Source organism: Crocuta crocuta, unplaced genomic scaffold, assembly GCF_008692635.1.
Source record: "Crocuta crocuta isolate KB4526 unplaced genomic scaffold, BGI_CrCroc_1.0 scaffold26, whole genome shotgun sequence".
NCBI classification, from domain to species: Eukaryota; Metazoa; Chordata; class Mammalia; order Carnivora; family Hyaenidae; genus Crocuta; species Crocuta crocuta.
Window position 1 is genome coordinate 5,819,533 of NW_027532249.1, and position 16,232 is coordinate 5,835,764.

At 44.3% G+C, this 16,232-nt stretch overlaps 1 protein-coding gene across 1 annotated transcript in view; it reads left to right on the forward strand.

Moving 5' to 3' along the window:
• LAMA1 (laminin subunit alpha 1) overlaps window positions 1-16,232 on the forward strand; it is a 177,431-nt gene that overhangs the window by 3,279 nt on the left and 157,920 nt on the right. The window contains exons 3-4 of the mRNA XM_077778268.1: window positions 10,007-10,617; window positions 10,976-11,158. Coding sequence (XP_077634394.1) covers window positions 10,007-10,617; window positions 10,976-11,158 — 794 coding nt within the window. The remainder of the gene's footprint in view (window positions 1-10,006; window positions 10,618-10,975; window positions 11,159-16,232) is intronic.

Genomic DNA, 16,232 nt, shown 5'->3' on the forward strand with positions numbered 1-16,232 from the left:
GACAAACCATTTAAACTCAGACACTTGGTTACTGGTTCCCTGGGCTTTGGACTTTGAGCTAGTAGAGTAAAGATGACATGAACATCTGAAGATCGCACGCATCCCCGTGCTGTAGTCTGTTTCAGCTCTACTGTTTGGGTGGGTGACCTTGGCTACAGTTCTGCTGCCTAGCATCTGGAATTTTCTTGGTTCCTGCGTGTTCTGGAAGCCTTGTTCTCCATGTTCCTGTGGATTCTGTGAATTCCATTCTCCCTGCCCCTGATATCGCTCCAATTTCCTTTCCTGTTTTTTTTAATGAGATGCCCATATATCATGAACTTCTTTTTTTTTTAAGTTTATTTATTTGTTTTTGGGAGAGAGTGAGAGAGCACACAAGAGGGATAGAGGCAGAGAGAGAGTGAGAGAGAGAGAGAGAGAGAAAGAGAGAGAGAATCCCAAGCCAGGCTCTGCACTATCAGCACAGAGCCCGATGCAGGGCTTGAACCCCCTAACTGTGAGATCATGACCTGAGCCAAAGTCAGACACTTAACTGACAGAGCCACCCAGGTGCCCCTCCTTGCCTGTTTTATAGATGGCCAGTATCAGCTTTTGTTGCTTGTAACTCAGGACCCTGTTTATACCTAGTTGCTGACATTTCCTTCTGCCTCCTTGGGATGTTTATAGCACTTGAGATAATTTATGTCATGTGTGTAGCATAATGCTTGGAACCTAGCACACACACAACTGCAACAACATCATTACATACTGTTGAAGACCACATTATTATCATCTTCAACAAATATTTGTCAAGTTTCAGGCACTGTGGGAGTGTTAAGACAAAACAAAATGAAGAGGGTCATGAGTTTTTTCTTTAATGTGAAAAATAATATTAATAAAATTAATAGAACGGTTACAATAGATTTCAGTACAAAGTATGTCAGTGGCAGAAAGGAGCGAGCAGTCCAAAAGTATTGGAACAATCATGGAAGCCTACCTGGGGGAGATGTTTGAATTGAGTCTTGAAGGAGGACCAGGAATTTAACAGATGGGAAGAGGGATGGACATCATTGGCAGAAGGAGATGTAGCTGAGCTCTGAGGGATGGTTTGCTCAGTGGGAAGTGGGTGGTTTGGAGCAGGTTGGCTGATTACCGGGTAATTCTTAAGGCCAACTTTAAAGAGTGTGAGCAGGAGTTGAGGAGGACTAGTCAGCGTGGCTCTCCAGCCTCCTTCAGATGCCATGATGCTGTCCTGGGACAGGGGGAGGTGGAGATTTAAGTAGAATAAATGTGATAATGGGTGTATGGCAGACTTTCAACATACAGCACTATTATTATTATTGCTGTCATTATCACTTCTAGTTGGAGACGCTCATCTTCAGATTTTACAGCCGAGTAACACTGAGGGCTTCAGAGATAGCAATTGATCTGTCCAAGAGCCAAGTAGCTAATATTTTCTAGAAACACAATTTTAGGGGCTCCTGGGTGGCTCAGCTGGTTAAGCGTCTGAATCTCGATTTCAGCTCAGGTCATGGTCTCATGGTTCCTGGGATGGAGCCCCACATCAGGCTACGCACGGACAGCTCGGAGCCTGCTTGGGATTCTCGCTCTTCTTCTCTCTCTGCCCCTTCCCCACTCATGTTCGCTTTATCTCTCTCAAAATAAATAAATTAAAACTTTAAATACACAGTTTTATTTACACACGATCTCAGGCCTTCTGACTTTCTAACATCCAATGTTGCCTTCCGAGATGAACTACCATATCCTGGAAAGGGTCTTTTGATAAAAGAATATTGTCCACTCCTACAACAAATCCTATTTCTTAGTAATTTCTTCTTCCTAATATCTGAACATTGTCTCCACTACTAAACCAGAGCCAGGTTTACAAGTTAAGTGACTATAAATTGGCTTCTTGATGAAAAGTCTGGAGAAGGTATCATAAAATGATCACAGATGCAAAGAACTTTCAGGGGATCTGGACACAAAGATGGAGAAAAGAAAAATACAGACCCATGTAGACTGCTTGCCTCCATCCAGAGGGAAGAGAAGGAGACTTTAATAAAAAAAACAGGAGGAGGCATCATTAAAGTGATGGTTTGTAAGCATCTTCTTCCAAACCAGGGCAGATGACAATGACACAGTGACAAGTAGGTTTCTAAACATCTATTGCTTACTTTTCAGATCATTAGTGTCCAGCTATAAATTTGTTTGCCGCGACCACTGAAAGCCCTGATTTCAAAGTTTAACGTTCCTGTTGAAGGGTTTTATTGTTACAAATACTCAGCAGGCGAGGACATCCTGTGGGGGGTCCCAGGGACAAATGCTGTTTCCCTGTCCTTGTGAACAGCTGTCTTCCAGACTCCCCCCAGTTTGGCTTCCTCTTTCTCGATGAAAAATAAAGACACTTGCCAAGTCCGCTCATGCCCGAGATTCCCTGCCAAAATATTTTTAGAAATCTTTTTGGGGTTTGCTACAATTGGTCGCTATTTTATTTTAATCTCTACCTACTGCTTGGGTTTCGGGAAGATGTTCTTTCCTGGCTTGCCTTCCCCCTCAGGGTCCACTGCCCTGCTTCCCTAGAAATAAGAAGGTGAGTGAGAGTTTATCTCTTCACAAGTGTCTAGCTGCCTTTTATAGGCGTGGGCTGACAAATCTCCTCATCTTTATTACAGTCTTACAGTAGCTGTACACTATTGCTTCCTCATCCACATGTGATGATGATGATGACTGGAATCGAAGAAAATTCTTGCTCGATATTTCCTTGATTCCAGGCGCTATACATGCTAAGAATCTTGTTTCTCACTTTTTGGCATCGGTCTTATATTTATTCCCATTTTACAGATGAGGGCAGTGAGGACAAGGAAGTTGAATCATTTTCCAAAGATCATCCGGTCAAGTAAACGTGGGAGCTGGTCGTTGACCTCAGTCTGATTCTTTCAGTATTTTACCACTACATTTTCTTGTGTGAAATCCTTGTTAAATTCTAGTGAAATGTAGTTTTTTGAGTAATACTCTGGAAACTTAGATTTGCAAATATAAAATACTCTGAGTCCTTTAAGAAATCATGAAGCAAGGGCACCTGAGTGGCTCAGTCAGTTAAATGGCTGACTCTTGGTTTCGGCCCAGGGCATGATCTGAGTTTGAGCTCTGTGTCAGGCTCTGTGCTGTTAGCTTGGAGGCTGCTTGGGATTCTCTCTCTTTTTCTCTCTCTCTCTGCTCCTCCCCAGCTTGTGCTCATTCTCTCTCAAAATAAATAAGTAACTGAAAAAAAAATTAAGCCTCAGAAAGCAGATGCTACCCAACATTCTCTGTGACCAGTAATAGGAGGAATATCAATATCAAAAGTGTGTGGGGGCGCCTGGGTGGCTCAGTCAGGTAAGCTTCTGACTTCAGCTCATGAAACAATCTCACGGTTCATGGGTTTGAGCCCCGCATTGGGCTCTGTGCTGACAGCTCAGATCCCGTGTCTCCCTCTCTCTCTGCCCCTCCTCTGCTCACATTCTCTCTCTCTCTCTCAAAAGTGAATAAATGTTAAAAATTTTCAAAAAAAAAAAGTGTGTGTTAGGTCTCAGTGTCAAGTGACAAAAACCCAACTAAAAATGGTTAAAGAAAGAGGAAAGTTCATCGACATGTGGATATAAGGAAGGCTGAAAAGCCAAGATGGTGCCAAGGGTCAGGTATGCCACCTGGGCAGGTCTCAGATGATGGCTGTGCTCGGCCAACCCACACTGGGTAGAGGCCTGGCGGTGGGGGTGAGGTAGGATAAAGTTGGGTCAGGTGGTACAAATAGGGTCTTCTTCTGGTAACCACGGAGCCACGGGAAGGTACTTCTCAGAAAGTATGCGGGACCTAGATGTCCCTTACAATGGAAAAGCTAAGAAATCTCCTTGAGAAATGATTTCTAAGAAATGTTTTCAAAGATAAAGTCTGAATTGAATGGTGAGAAGTGTTTTCATTTGACATGGAAATTCTGGGCAAGGCATGACAGGTTCCTGCCGTTAGTCATCATGTTAGTCATGTGGCGGTTCTGTGCTCTTACGAAGAAACAGTAGCAATAGGATTTTGAGAAGTAAAAATTTCCCTGACATGCAAGCAGATAGAAGACAGAATGTTTGAGGCCAAAGAAAAAAAAAAAGGAAAACTCCTGTGAGAAATATTGAAGGGAAGACATAATGTGTGAATCAAAATGATACACAGTTAAATTCAGAATGAGTGAGAAAACCGTGTTCTACTCAAGCATGGAGCACCCCAGGGTGAGATTCAGCTCTGAGGGGGTATTTATTTGATTTTATGTTGAAACCGACTCTTAAGGGGTAACTACTTCATTAATCAAGCTTAACCATCTTAAAAAGTTTCTTAATAAGTTTCTGTTTTTAATTTCAAAATAATCTGGTGCAAGTCATGATCATTTATTTTTGTTAACCACACCGAGGAGAGCCTGGCTATTCAGATTAGAGGATATGTTAGTGTGAGGCTAACATAAAGGCCTCTATAAAGGACTCCAAAACACAATGGCTTGACTTAGATGACATTGACCTTCTTCCACAACACAGTCCAGGCAGCAGGCGGTCTCTGCTTTATCCTCTGTTCTGTTGCTTATCCATCTTCCGTGAGTGGTTTGCATCTGTGGGATTGAAGCGACACAGTGGAAGGTGTGAATTTAAACTGGTGAAAAGCGGACAGACCCATCATTCAGGGCAAGGAGGTCTTCTTCCGTGGGGAAACGGCTGCAAGTTGCATACTTCACGTCTGCTCACATCCTGTTGGCCCGAACTCGCCAGAATCTGTCGTCTGTCATCGACTGAATATTTGTGTCCCCTCAAAGTTCCTATGTTGACGCTTTAACCCCCAAGTGTATTTGGAGATGGGGCCTCTGAGGAAGTAATTAAGGTTAACTGACGTCATAAGAGTGGGGGCCCTGATCCAATAGGATTAGCGTCCTTCTAAGAAGACAGCCCAGAGCTTTCTCTTTCTCTCTCTCTACACGCAAGCACAGAGGAAAGGTCACATTAGGACACAGTGGGAAGGCATCTGTCGGCAAGCCAGGAAGAGAGCTGAATAGAAGGGAACCTTGATCTCGGACTTCCAGCCTCCAGAACTGTGAGCAAATAAATTTCTCTTTCTTAGGCCACCTGGTTCTTTTTGTTGTAGGGGCTCAAGCACGCTAGTACGGACTCACGCCTGGTGGCAAGAAAGGCTAGAAACGCTGTCCCCACCTGGGTGACCAAGTGCTCAGAAGAGAAAAAGCCTGGACTTCAGGAAGCAACCAGCCGTGTGTCACCTAGCACCATAGACAGAGTCCCGCCTATGTCCTCATAGCTGCTTTGCCCAGTTGTTTACAGGCTTTCTAGCCCACCAATCCTTGCGTGACGACCAAAGTTTATAAACCTCTCAGCCCTTCAGAGTCTCAGTCCTGTTTCGTGCCAGGCCCCGGGCTCTCCTTTAACACTGAGCTCTCACACCTGCTGTTCTTCCTCATCCCCCTAATAACTCACCTAACTGTTTCCAATTCTTCCTTTTCCCGACTTTTCCTTTATCACTAACACGAGGGAAATCTTCAGTGTCTGCTAGGATTGGAATTTAGCTACTTACGATTTCCCCTGCCTAACATCATCTCCACTTGATTTCTGGGAGGGAGACTGTGTTTATCTAATGTATTCGTGCCCTACTGCTGCTGTAGCAAATGACGGCAAGCCTACGGGCTTTAAACAACACGCGTGTATTGCCTGACAGTTCTGGAGGTCAGAAGTCCAAAATGGCCTTCCATTGCCTGAAATCAAGGTGTTCTCAGAGCTGGCTGTTTCTGGAGACTCTCAGGGAGAATCCGTTTCCCTGTTTTTCCAGCGTCTAGAAGCTGCCACGTTCCTTGATCCATGGCTCTCATCCCTCCATCTTCACAACCAGCAATGGCAGTTTGAGTCCTTCTCACATCAAATGCCTCAGGCTCTCCTGCCTCCTTATTTTACTTCTAAGAGCCTCTGGGATGACATTGGGCCCAGCCAGATACACCAGGAAAATCACCTCACCTCAAGATCCTTATTTATGCAGAAAATGCACAGGTCCTAAGTCTATATAATTGAATGAATCTTGATACATGTTCATAATCATACAGCCAATACCCCATTCAGGACACAAAGCATTTCCATTACCCCAGGCTCCCTTCTGTCCCCTTCCGGTCGATGTTCGTGCTTTCCATGAACAGCCACTGTTTTCTTCTGACTAGTTTTGACCGTTGCTAAACTTCACATAAATGGACTATTACGGTACCCTTTTGTGTCTGACTCCTTTCACTTAACACGGTGTTTTTGAAATTCACTCCTGTTATGTGAGTCAATTGTTCATTCTGTTTTATTGCCAAGTAATATTCCATTGTAAAATACACCACAATTTTGAAATCTATTCTCCTGCTGATGGACACATCACACGGCTTGGTTCCAGGTTGGGACTGGGAGAGAACAAATATATATATATTTGGGGTGAAGATCCTTATTTAATCACATCTGTGAGGCCCACGTTGTCATGTACTGGAACATATTCCCAGGTTTGGACCATTAGCACATGCACATCTTTGAAGCCATTATTCCGTGTGCTTCTCCTAATCTACCTACTTTGTCTCTTAGTCTTGCCACTCTCAACCCTGCCGAGGACTTAGTCCCCTAATGACTGTATGTTTTGCCACGGGCCTCTAAGGAGCTTAGCCTTCACTCAGCCTCTTTATCTTTGTCCTGGATCAGACTCCGACACCAAAACCCAATTTTAGAAACTGACCTCTCACCTCTTTCATTGGAACCAAGCCCCCAGCTTTGGACTCCAGGCCGACTTCCTAGATTCTAGAGTGAGCTGAGCCTGAGTCCCTGCCTGGAACCTCAAGTCCTTTAGAACTAAAGTGAACCTGCAGAGGAACAGGCCTGCCCCATACTCTGGGCATCACGGCCGGGTCTGTGCTGTGTGGATGTCAGACCACGCGGGAAACACACTTGCCAGGATGAACTTCCTCCCCTTGCCGGTGACCGTACCCCTGTGAGGCTGGCTCCTCCGTGGGCTCAGCCGCCAGTAACTGGACCTGGATTGACTTCCGTGCAGGAGTCAGTAAAGTCTAGCTCAGTATTTCTCAAGTTCTGTTGCAGGGGATTAGGATTACCTGGAGAGCCTTAAAATGCCTCACTATCCAGCCTGTACCGGGCACCAACTACAACAGTCTCTGGGGGTATAAACCAGCAGAGTTTGAAAAACCCCATCAATTCCACTTTGCAGGCAAGATCAAGGACAAGTGAACCAGCAATTTACTGCTCCACGTGTGCTCTGCCTACCAGCCGATCAGCCTCACCCGGGAGCTTTTAGAAACACAGAGACTCCAACCTATAGCCACAGACCTACTGCATGAGGATCTGCATTTCAACAGTCTCCCTTGAGTGGTTTTGAAAAGCTCTGGTCTAGTCCATCCCACTCTGTCTGAGCTCTCATTCTGAGCATGTTCATAATTGCAAAATTGAGCTTTTTTTTTTTTTGCCTCTTAATTGGAAAATGTAGTCGTATTAGAAGAAAGTGGAAATAATTCATCTTTACTGAGCATTTAACATGGGCTAGGCAGAGTGCTGGTGATTCACATACATCAGCCCATTTAATTCTTAGGACAAACCTCAGTAACACCTTCCCAGGCTGCCCCGTCAATGCTTCAGTCCCCATTTTCTCTCTCTGAAGTCTGATGTTTCTTTATATGTACACACATATATATGTGTGTATATACATATAAGTATGTATATATATACATATATATAAACATGTGTATGTATACAAATATATTTTTTACTTTTTTCTTTCTTTTTATTTTGGAGAGAGAATGAGCAACAAGTGGCGGGCGGGCAGAGAGAGAGGATCTTAAGCAGATTTCATACTCGGTGAGCTCCATCCCAAAACCTTGGGATCATGACCTGAGCCAAATTCAAGAATCTGACGCTTAGCCAGCTGAGCCACCCAGGCACCTCTTTACTTTTTTCTGTCTTAACTGCCAGGCTGAATGTTCCACAAACAAAGATCAGGACCATAATATGTCTGTCTTCCATGATCTCGACTTTGCAGATGAGGGAACTTGGCCAAGATGTTGCTTTCAGTATATGAGGGGGAAGACAGTGAGCCTTCTCTGGGCCCGATCAAAGCCCTCTGTCACTACCTCTAACACACACACCACCCTTCACCCTTTCATGAGCAGAACACAACTGTATTTTCTGCGCGCTGCCTTCTAGTTCCTATTTGCACGAGTGCTTATTTTATGTAATGGCAATTAGAACACCCATATTGTCTAGAATTGTGCTTTTCCCACTTAACATATCACAATGCTTTTTGCAAACTTTAAGTTTTATATTTTTAAAATAGCTACACAATGGCCTATCACACTGATTTACCAGGAACTACTTAACCATTTATTACTTAGCATTTAGGTATTTTCACTGTTTTGTTATTTATCGGTAACTTTGAACCAAGCATCTGCGGGTACTTACTTGAGCTGAGTTTCTATTTTCTCACAAAATGTAAACATTCTTATCTTGTTTTCACCTTGAATGGGCCACCCCTGAACTTTCATGCTGCTACAGCTAATTTATCCAAGCATGCTAAAGAAAGTTTGTTACTGCAACTGCTTTTTATTTATAGAAGACACCCAGAATTGTGACATTTTTACTGTTCTATCTTATCCCACCTTGCTCATTAAATCAGCTTTGGAAATTCTTCTTTCACTTCATTATATCTGCTTCATTTTGAGCAATGACAAATTGTGCCTATTTGCCAATTGTGATGTTTCCAATTCACTCCCCAAACGTGTTGACCCTTTGCTTCCTCACATCACAAGTGAGTTCTCTGTCTGCGGTTCAAAGATAAGGTCTGACTGGAGTCTGACTGGAATTTCTAGGAACCCAGGACATAGGGAGACAGATTGACTCCTTCTGATTCGCCCTGCTGCTTTTGACTTCCTCCGTGGTCTCCGTGCAGTGACCCTGAGAACTCTGGACCAGACCAGACCTGGAGTCTAGTTCTCCAAGGGACCTTTGCTCACTTTGGGATCTTAACCCATGAACTCATTACCTTATCCCACACAAGTCAGACCCATCCGCCCCACTGCTGCTCTGCGGAATCTTAACAGAATTTGGAAGATCATCACAGATAACTGATGCACGGAAGACACTTTAAAAGACATACTTGTATGTGTGTCCAAAGTGATCTCAGTGCCAAAATACTTACAGTTCTGTGTTTTCATATTTGCAAGTTTAGTACTCGATCAGTTTTTAGATACCGAATTTACTTAATGATTTATTTGATAAGTACTTTAATACTTAAATATTCTAATAGTTAAAACAACTGTATTTTAAATTTGGTACTGTGAAGACTACTTTCCCACCCAACCATGTTGNATGGGGGTCAAACTCACAGCCTCAAGTTTAAGAGTCTCCTGCTCTCCCACCTGAGCCGCTCAGGCCTCCCATAACAAATGCTTTTTAAAGGGTCCAATTCTACCTTTTTGTTCCCTACCTCTATGATTTTTAAAAAAATAATCTCTAATATAATAATTTACTCATTAAGTGCTTAAGGAAGTGTCTTTAGGAAAACAGGAATTGCTAGAGGTGTCAAAGTGATTGACACGGTGAGATAAAATTATCTCCCTATCAGGCAAAAAAAAAAAAAAAATGCACAAAGAGAACTGGGGAAGGTACTAAGGGGTTTTTATGATCTCCTGGGTTTACACTGTGAGAAAATGAGATCTGCAAAATGTTGTGAATACTTTTAATAGAAAAAAATCAGAGGAAATTAAAAAAAAAATTTAACAAGGACCAGATGTAGTTAAAAAAAAGAACAAAGCAGTTGAACTCTCGTGTTAAGACTAACTTGGAAAAAAAAAAAAAAAAGGACATCTTTTCCCCCCGCTGTAAGGGTAAGCTAATAATTAAGTCCACTGACCCTTCTTGCCTTCCTCAGACAAAGTGGGAAACAAGTCACAACTCATTTTCGGAAAAATCTTCACAAAATCCTCTGCCAACAGCCGAGGGAAGAGGCTGCTCAGCTAAGCCCCAGGCCCGTGCCGGGAAGGGAGGCTGGCGGCCCGGGCCCGGCGACCTTGCGAGGGAGGGGACGCTGGTCAGCTACACTCGGTGGCGTTGGGAAGGCGGAGGCCCGCGGCCGGCCGGGGAGCGCGGGGTGGGGGAGGGGNGATGCGACCCCGCAGCGGTCTCCAGCTCGCAGTCCCCGGGCTGCTGGCCGGGCTCGGGGAATGAATGGGAAAGGCAACCTCCCGAGTCGCCCTCATTGTCCTGCGGTGGAAAGCCCGCTGGTCCGCGGCGGGGACAGGGCGGGCTCCTCGGAGCCACTCGCGGCTCAGGTGGGCTAGTGGGGACAGACCTTAGTGAGAAGCGCGCCCCCGGCCAGCTGTCCTGGACTTGGGGTACTCGCCCCCGCGGCCCCCGCAGACGGCGTCAGAGCTACAGATGCGCCTCGCCTTCCGAAAGGGCGCTTTTTGTGCACCCCACCCCCACCAAATTGGCCAAACCAGCCCATTCCCCGCGCGAGTTTAGGCCGCGCGGTGAGCGAGCCGGCGGCGACGGGAGGACTTGGCATGCTCGCTCGCTGCACGAGTACAGTGGTTCCCTTGGCAAGGTTTGGGGAGAACGGAGACCCCAAGCGAATTTTCAAGGCTTCTGCTGATGCCGGGAGAGAAAGAATCCTTCTTTCCCCTTTTGCGGTTCACTCCATTCCCCCCCGCCCCAGGGTTAAGTCTTCCCATTGTCGCTTTTAGTTGGCTAGGAGGTCACAATATTTGTTGAATGCACCCTAATGGTGCAACGTAGGACCACGGGCACATTCCCACAAATCTACATTTCATTGAAAACAACAAAAAAAGTACAAGTCAAAAGCAGGTAGGCAGAATGCGAAACAGCCTCGTGGGAAAAATGTGTATTTGGGCATTGTGCTGAGTTGTGAACTCTACAGAAACGTGTCCGTCTCATTCATTCAGGCATTCGTGATGAACGCACTGGACCGGAGCTGGCAACACAGCTTTGAAAGCCGGCGCCTGCTCTGCCCGGAGTTGGGCTGGGACATGGAGGGAATTTACATAGTTAATACGTGCTGGAAAGGAGCCGCAGGAAAGGGCGCCGCAAGCCCAGCTCATTTCTCTGGGGTTGCTGAAAATGAACAAGTATGTCCCAGTTTCCCACTGGGTGGAGAGAGAGCAGCCTGGCTCGGTCGTATTGTTCCAAGAAATTGAAAGTTCTAGATGGAGGAGATGCCCGAATGTTTTTCTTGCCCCTGGGGGCTGCGCACTTGGCTTGGGAGGTTATGAATGGTGTTTGGAGAAAGTGGGACCCCATGCGGCTTTCCTGCTTAAGATGCTGTGGGAAGCCACCCACAGCGGGAGCCTTTGAATCTTTCATCACACCGCCTTCCACATTTGCTGGTCTCCACCCCGTCAACCAAGCATGCTTCCTAACAGGCATCTTAGAGGGAGTTTTCATTTAAAAAGAAATAATTTGTGCCCTACATATATAGCAGAAACGATGCGTGTAACGGTATAATTTGGCCATAATAAAATAATCCTGACCCGTATCGCTGCACAGCTAGCTCTCTGGCGCCCACATTTTTGAAAATGATCATTATCTAATAGCACTCAGATTATTAGCAGTTCTCTGTAATTTCTGCAGTCTCTCTGGATCACCTTACAACGCACAGTATAGGACCCAGTGGCTTATTTACTTTGAAATGTAACCTGTTTAAAGTGAGTTATTCCTAAATCTAAAATAAGAGGTGGTGTGTTTCTTAAAGTAACGTTGTGTTAAGTCCACAGCTATTGTGTGAATAAAAGAACGTTTACTTCATTATCAAAATGGCATAGGATTCAAATTTAGCATGTATGTACTCCACAGTAAAATACGTGCCACTTAAAGGGATTTCAAAGGCACATTTTTCTTCCCTCTGGGGCTGTATTGCCCAAGAAGGGCCAATAAAAAATTTTTTTTGATCTTAGCAGTTGGAAACAAGGATATGTGTAATAAACATTACTGCTCACCTTCTACATCTCCTGGACGTCAGCCCACTTCTTTTCCCTTCCAGACATTAAATATAAAGCCTACCACTGTAGCTAATATAACGTGATGAAGAATTCAAATGACACAAAGATATGAAATAAACATATATACTGTTTTGTAATGTCTCAGAATGTACTGCTATATAAGCAAGTATCATAAAATGTTGATATCCCCACGTATTTCAAGGTACTCATGCTTGAAACACTACCATTTTATAATCATTCATTCATAAATTCCTGTGGATATTCATCATCATCTACAGCAGATTTGGGGAGTGACAAGATGTATCTTGAAGCTTTAGCGGTTTTCTTCTCTGGCCTTACTAGTTGGGCAGAATTGGACAAATTACTTAATCTCCCTGTGCTTTGGTTTCACCATCTGCAAAATGGGAATAAATTACAGTGCCTCCCTGGAGAGGCAGTTAATGACGAAATGAAACAATGCAGGAAAAGTGCTTAGAACAGTGTCAGGTACAGGGTTAGCCCTTAAAATAGATAATCGACAAGCATCGTTGTTACTATATTACATAGAACTTATGAGGGAGGCCCTCTTCTTAGTTGTAAGCTCTGGGATGCATAATCGTTTCAAAATTTGGAGTCTGGATTTGAAATCAGATAGTCTTGGGCTTAAGTACCAGACCTGTCCCTCTGGTGAGATTTGACCTTGGTTAACATCTTAACTTCTCTGAATGTCAGTCTTCCTGTCTATGAAATGGGTAGGATTCACGTGATTAAATAACACATGGAAATATTGGCATGGCGTTGGGCACCTCCCGGTGTCACAGGCATACAATCCGTGGTAACGGCTCTTACTGTTGTGCCTGTCATGTGTGACTGCCTCCCTTTTTCATTGCCCGCATTCATTGGTCATTAAGACTTGTTGATTTTGGGGTGCCTGGGTGGCTTAGTCGGTTAAGCGTCCATTCGCTTAGGTCATGATCTCACCGTTCGTGGGTTCGAGCCCCGCATCGGGCTCTGTGCTGACTGCCAGCTCAGAGCCTGGAGCCTGTTTCAGTCTGTGACTCCCTCTCTCTCTGACCCTCCCCTGCTCATGCTGTCTCCCTCCCTCTCTCTCTTTCTCTCTCTCCTAGAAATAAATAAAAAACATTAAAAAAAAAAAAGACTTGTTGATTTTACCTCCTGAAAATCTGTGTAATCTGTCTCCATTTTTTTTTTCGTCCCCACTACTGACTAGGCTCAGGAATTGTTTATTTTTCCCATGAAATATCGGGATAGTTCTCTCGCCAAACCTCCCTCCGCCCCTCTTCTCCGTTCTCAGCACTGCTGCCTCAGTGATTTTTCTAGAAATACCACCTTATGGGCTTGGGCTGGTGCCACCCACACCCCTCACTTTTTCACACGTATACGCAAAATAACAGTGCGTGCTTTACCCCGGGGGGTACACCAAGGAGGCTGGGACTCTGGCTGGCCTGTGTCCCAGAGCTGAGGGCCATTAATTTTAGCCACACTTGAACCTCTTCATAGGCAACCAGTATTTCTTGGCACAGGCTGGTAAGTGTCAGGCAAGTCTGCTGTTTCGATTCTGACATCCTGGAAAACCTTCCCGGTCCCCTGGACGCTGAAGTGTTTCTTAGGTGCTCCTCCCTGAATTCCCAGGGGAATTCTTTCCGATTAATGCTCTTGTCATACTGACTTACTTATCATGGTGGTGTAAACAGCTGGCTCCCCCATCTGGCTCCCCCACTGGCTTGGGCTTCTTGAGGCCAGGGACAGTTTTATTCATATCTGTATGTTCGTTGCTTTGCCACATTCCCAGCAGTTAATAGCCATCTATCTTTGTTGAGCCAAATTGAAATCAATATCTTTACTTACGAATCAGGCAACTGAAAATATATATATATATTTTGTATAGATGATCCATGCCCATGGAACAAAATCCAAAGGGCACTAAAGGGTATGTAGAAAAGGGTAAAGCCTTGACATCTTGTCACCTTTTACGGCAAGCACTACTTTGGTTTCTTGTGGATTCTCCCATAGACGTTTCTTCATGTAACTCCTAAAAGCGAGCTACTTAATGAAACCTACTTCTTCTGTGACGGAGGACCCTGTTATTTCCGGACAGAACATGGAACAGTGTTCCCCTCTCCCTGGCCCTCCCCATTCCCACTTCAGTGCACCTGTTGCAGGGAATTAACACATCACTTAATGAATGTACATACTTGTAAACTTGTCACCTTCAACATGGTCTTTGACAGAAAGGTATTAGAGCCGGATTCGCTACATCTTTTGGAATTTGAAAAGCAGGCCACCAATTGATTTCATGACCTTGTACTCGTTCTGAAAGTACTGCTTACCATTGCATTGACGAGCTATTCCTTAAGCAGTAATACTTTTTAAAAGTGTATTTTAGGAGATCTATGATGTAGAGAAGTCAGGTTTGAGAAGAATTCTATTAGAGGTTTAGAATAGTGTGTTCTTTTTTTTTTTTGGCAATTTTTTTTTAATGTTTATTTATTTTTGAGACAGAGGGAGACAGAACATGAGCAAGGGAAGGGCAGAGAGAGAGGGAGACACAGAATCTGAAGCAGGCTCTAGGCTCTGAGCCAGCAACACAGAGCCCAATGCGGGGCTCAAACCCACAAACTGTGAGATCATGACCTGAGCTGAAGTTGGAAGCTTAACCGACTGAGCCACCCAGGCGCCCCATAGAATAGTGTGTTCATGATTTCACCAAGTGTGATTTGTTACTGGAACACCCATGGCAGGCACAGAAAAATTTAATTTTTAAAAATTTAATTTATTTATTTTTGAGAAGAGAAAGAGCACATGCATGCAAACATGGAAGGGACTGAGAGAGGGAAGGGGAGAGAGAATCCCAAGCAGGCTGTGCGCTCTCAGCACAGAGCCTGACTTGGGGCTCCCACAAACCGTGAGCTTATGACATGAGCCGAAATCAAGAGTCAGACACTCAACTGACTGAGCCATCCAGGAGCCCCCCGAAAATTTAAGTTTTAAAAATAATTCCCAGTGAATAAAGTTAAGTCTGCACTTTGATTACAAAGATTAGCTGGAGACAACCAGGGAGAACCCTCCATCTTAGACCTTAGATAAAGTTTTTAGTTACATTCCCTAGAAATGTTTGGGCAAACAGGGAAAACTATACATAGTCCCCCAAGAAAGATGTCTGTAAGTTATTTATTTACACACTTGCAAATAATTCTTTTACTTGTTTTAATTTTAAAATACTAATATGTATCCACAGACAATTGAGTAAATAAAGGCACTTCAAAATTAATGAGGAGGAAAAAAAATTCCTTTATAAGAAGTAATTTAGTTAAGGTCATGAACTTGGGTTCTGTTGGAACATGCCGGCCAGGGAGCTATTTCAGCATGAAGCGCCACACCATAGCTGGGTTCACTGCGTTTTCGTGGCCTTTATGCTGAGGGGGGACAGTCGGTGCCCAGAGTAACCATTTAATAGCACAGAATCCTTCCACTTGATTCTTTGTTGGTCTCCTCCCTCCTCCAGGCTAGACCGAGAGAGCTTCCTTTGGGTTAACTTGTTCCCAGGGATTTGCTGTCTTGCTTGGGGGCAGGAGACAGACAATGGAGGCAGTGAGAATCCAAATCAGCTCGGTGGATGACATTCTTGCCTAGGTAAGCATTTACCTCTGAGTGTTCATCCAGAAACGGTGGTGTGGAAATTCCTAAGATCCTGGCTTCAGCATGTGTGCGTGCCTTTTTTTTCCCCCTTCTTTTCTGAATTTACTATTTGAAGTTTGAATCTCTTCATTCCTAAAGTATCTTTGAAGTCTGATCTTTTGGCCTGGCAGGCAGTGGGACTCAAATTCTTTTGCCAGAGAACCTCTCGTGTTGCTGGTGGGAATGTCAAATTTAGATCAACGAGTATTTATAGAAAATGCCATCGTTCCCCATTCTCTGAAGTATTTCCTGCATTGTCTTGTGCTGTTCCATAATTTCCTGCCACAGCCTCAGGAAATTCTGTGTAACAATAAAGAAGATGCTGAAGTTTAGCAGATCATCTTTAGTGAAGAGAGAACATTTAGGGGGAAAAAATACCCCTCATGTCTCGGTGCTGATTATTACATGGCACACACTTTTAAATGTCTTCCGATGTTTTCGTAGTGACAGAATTGGACTAACAGCGATGATCTTGTTACCTCGGGCCAGCGCTTCCAATCACTTCCCTCCGGATTTCCCCTAGTTC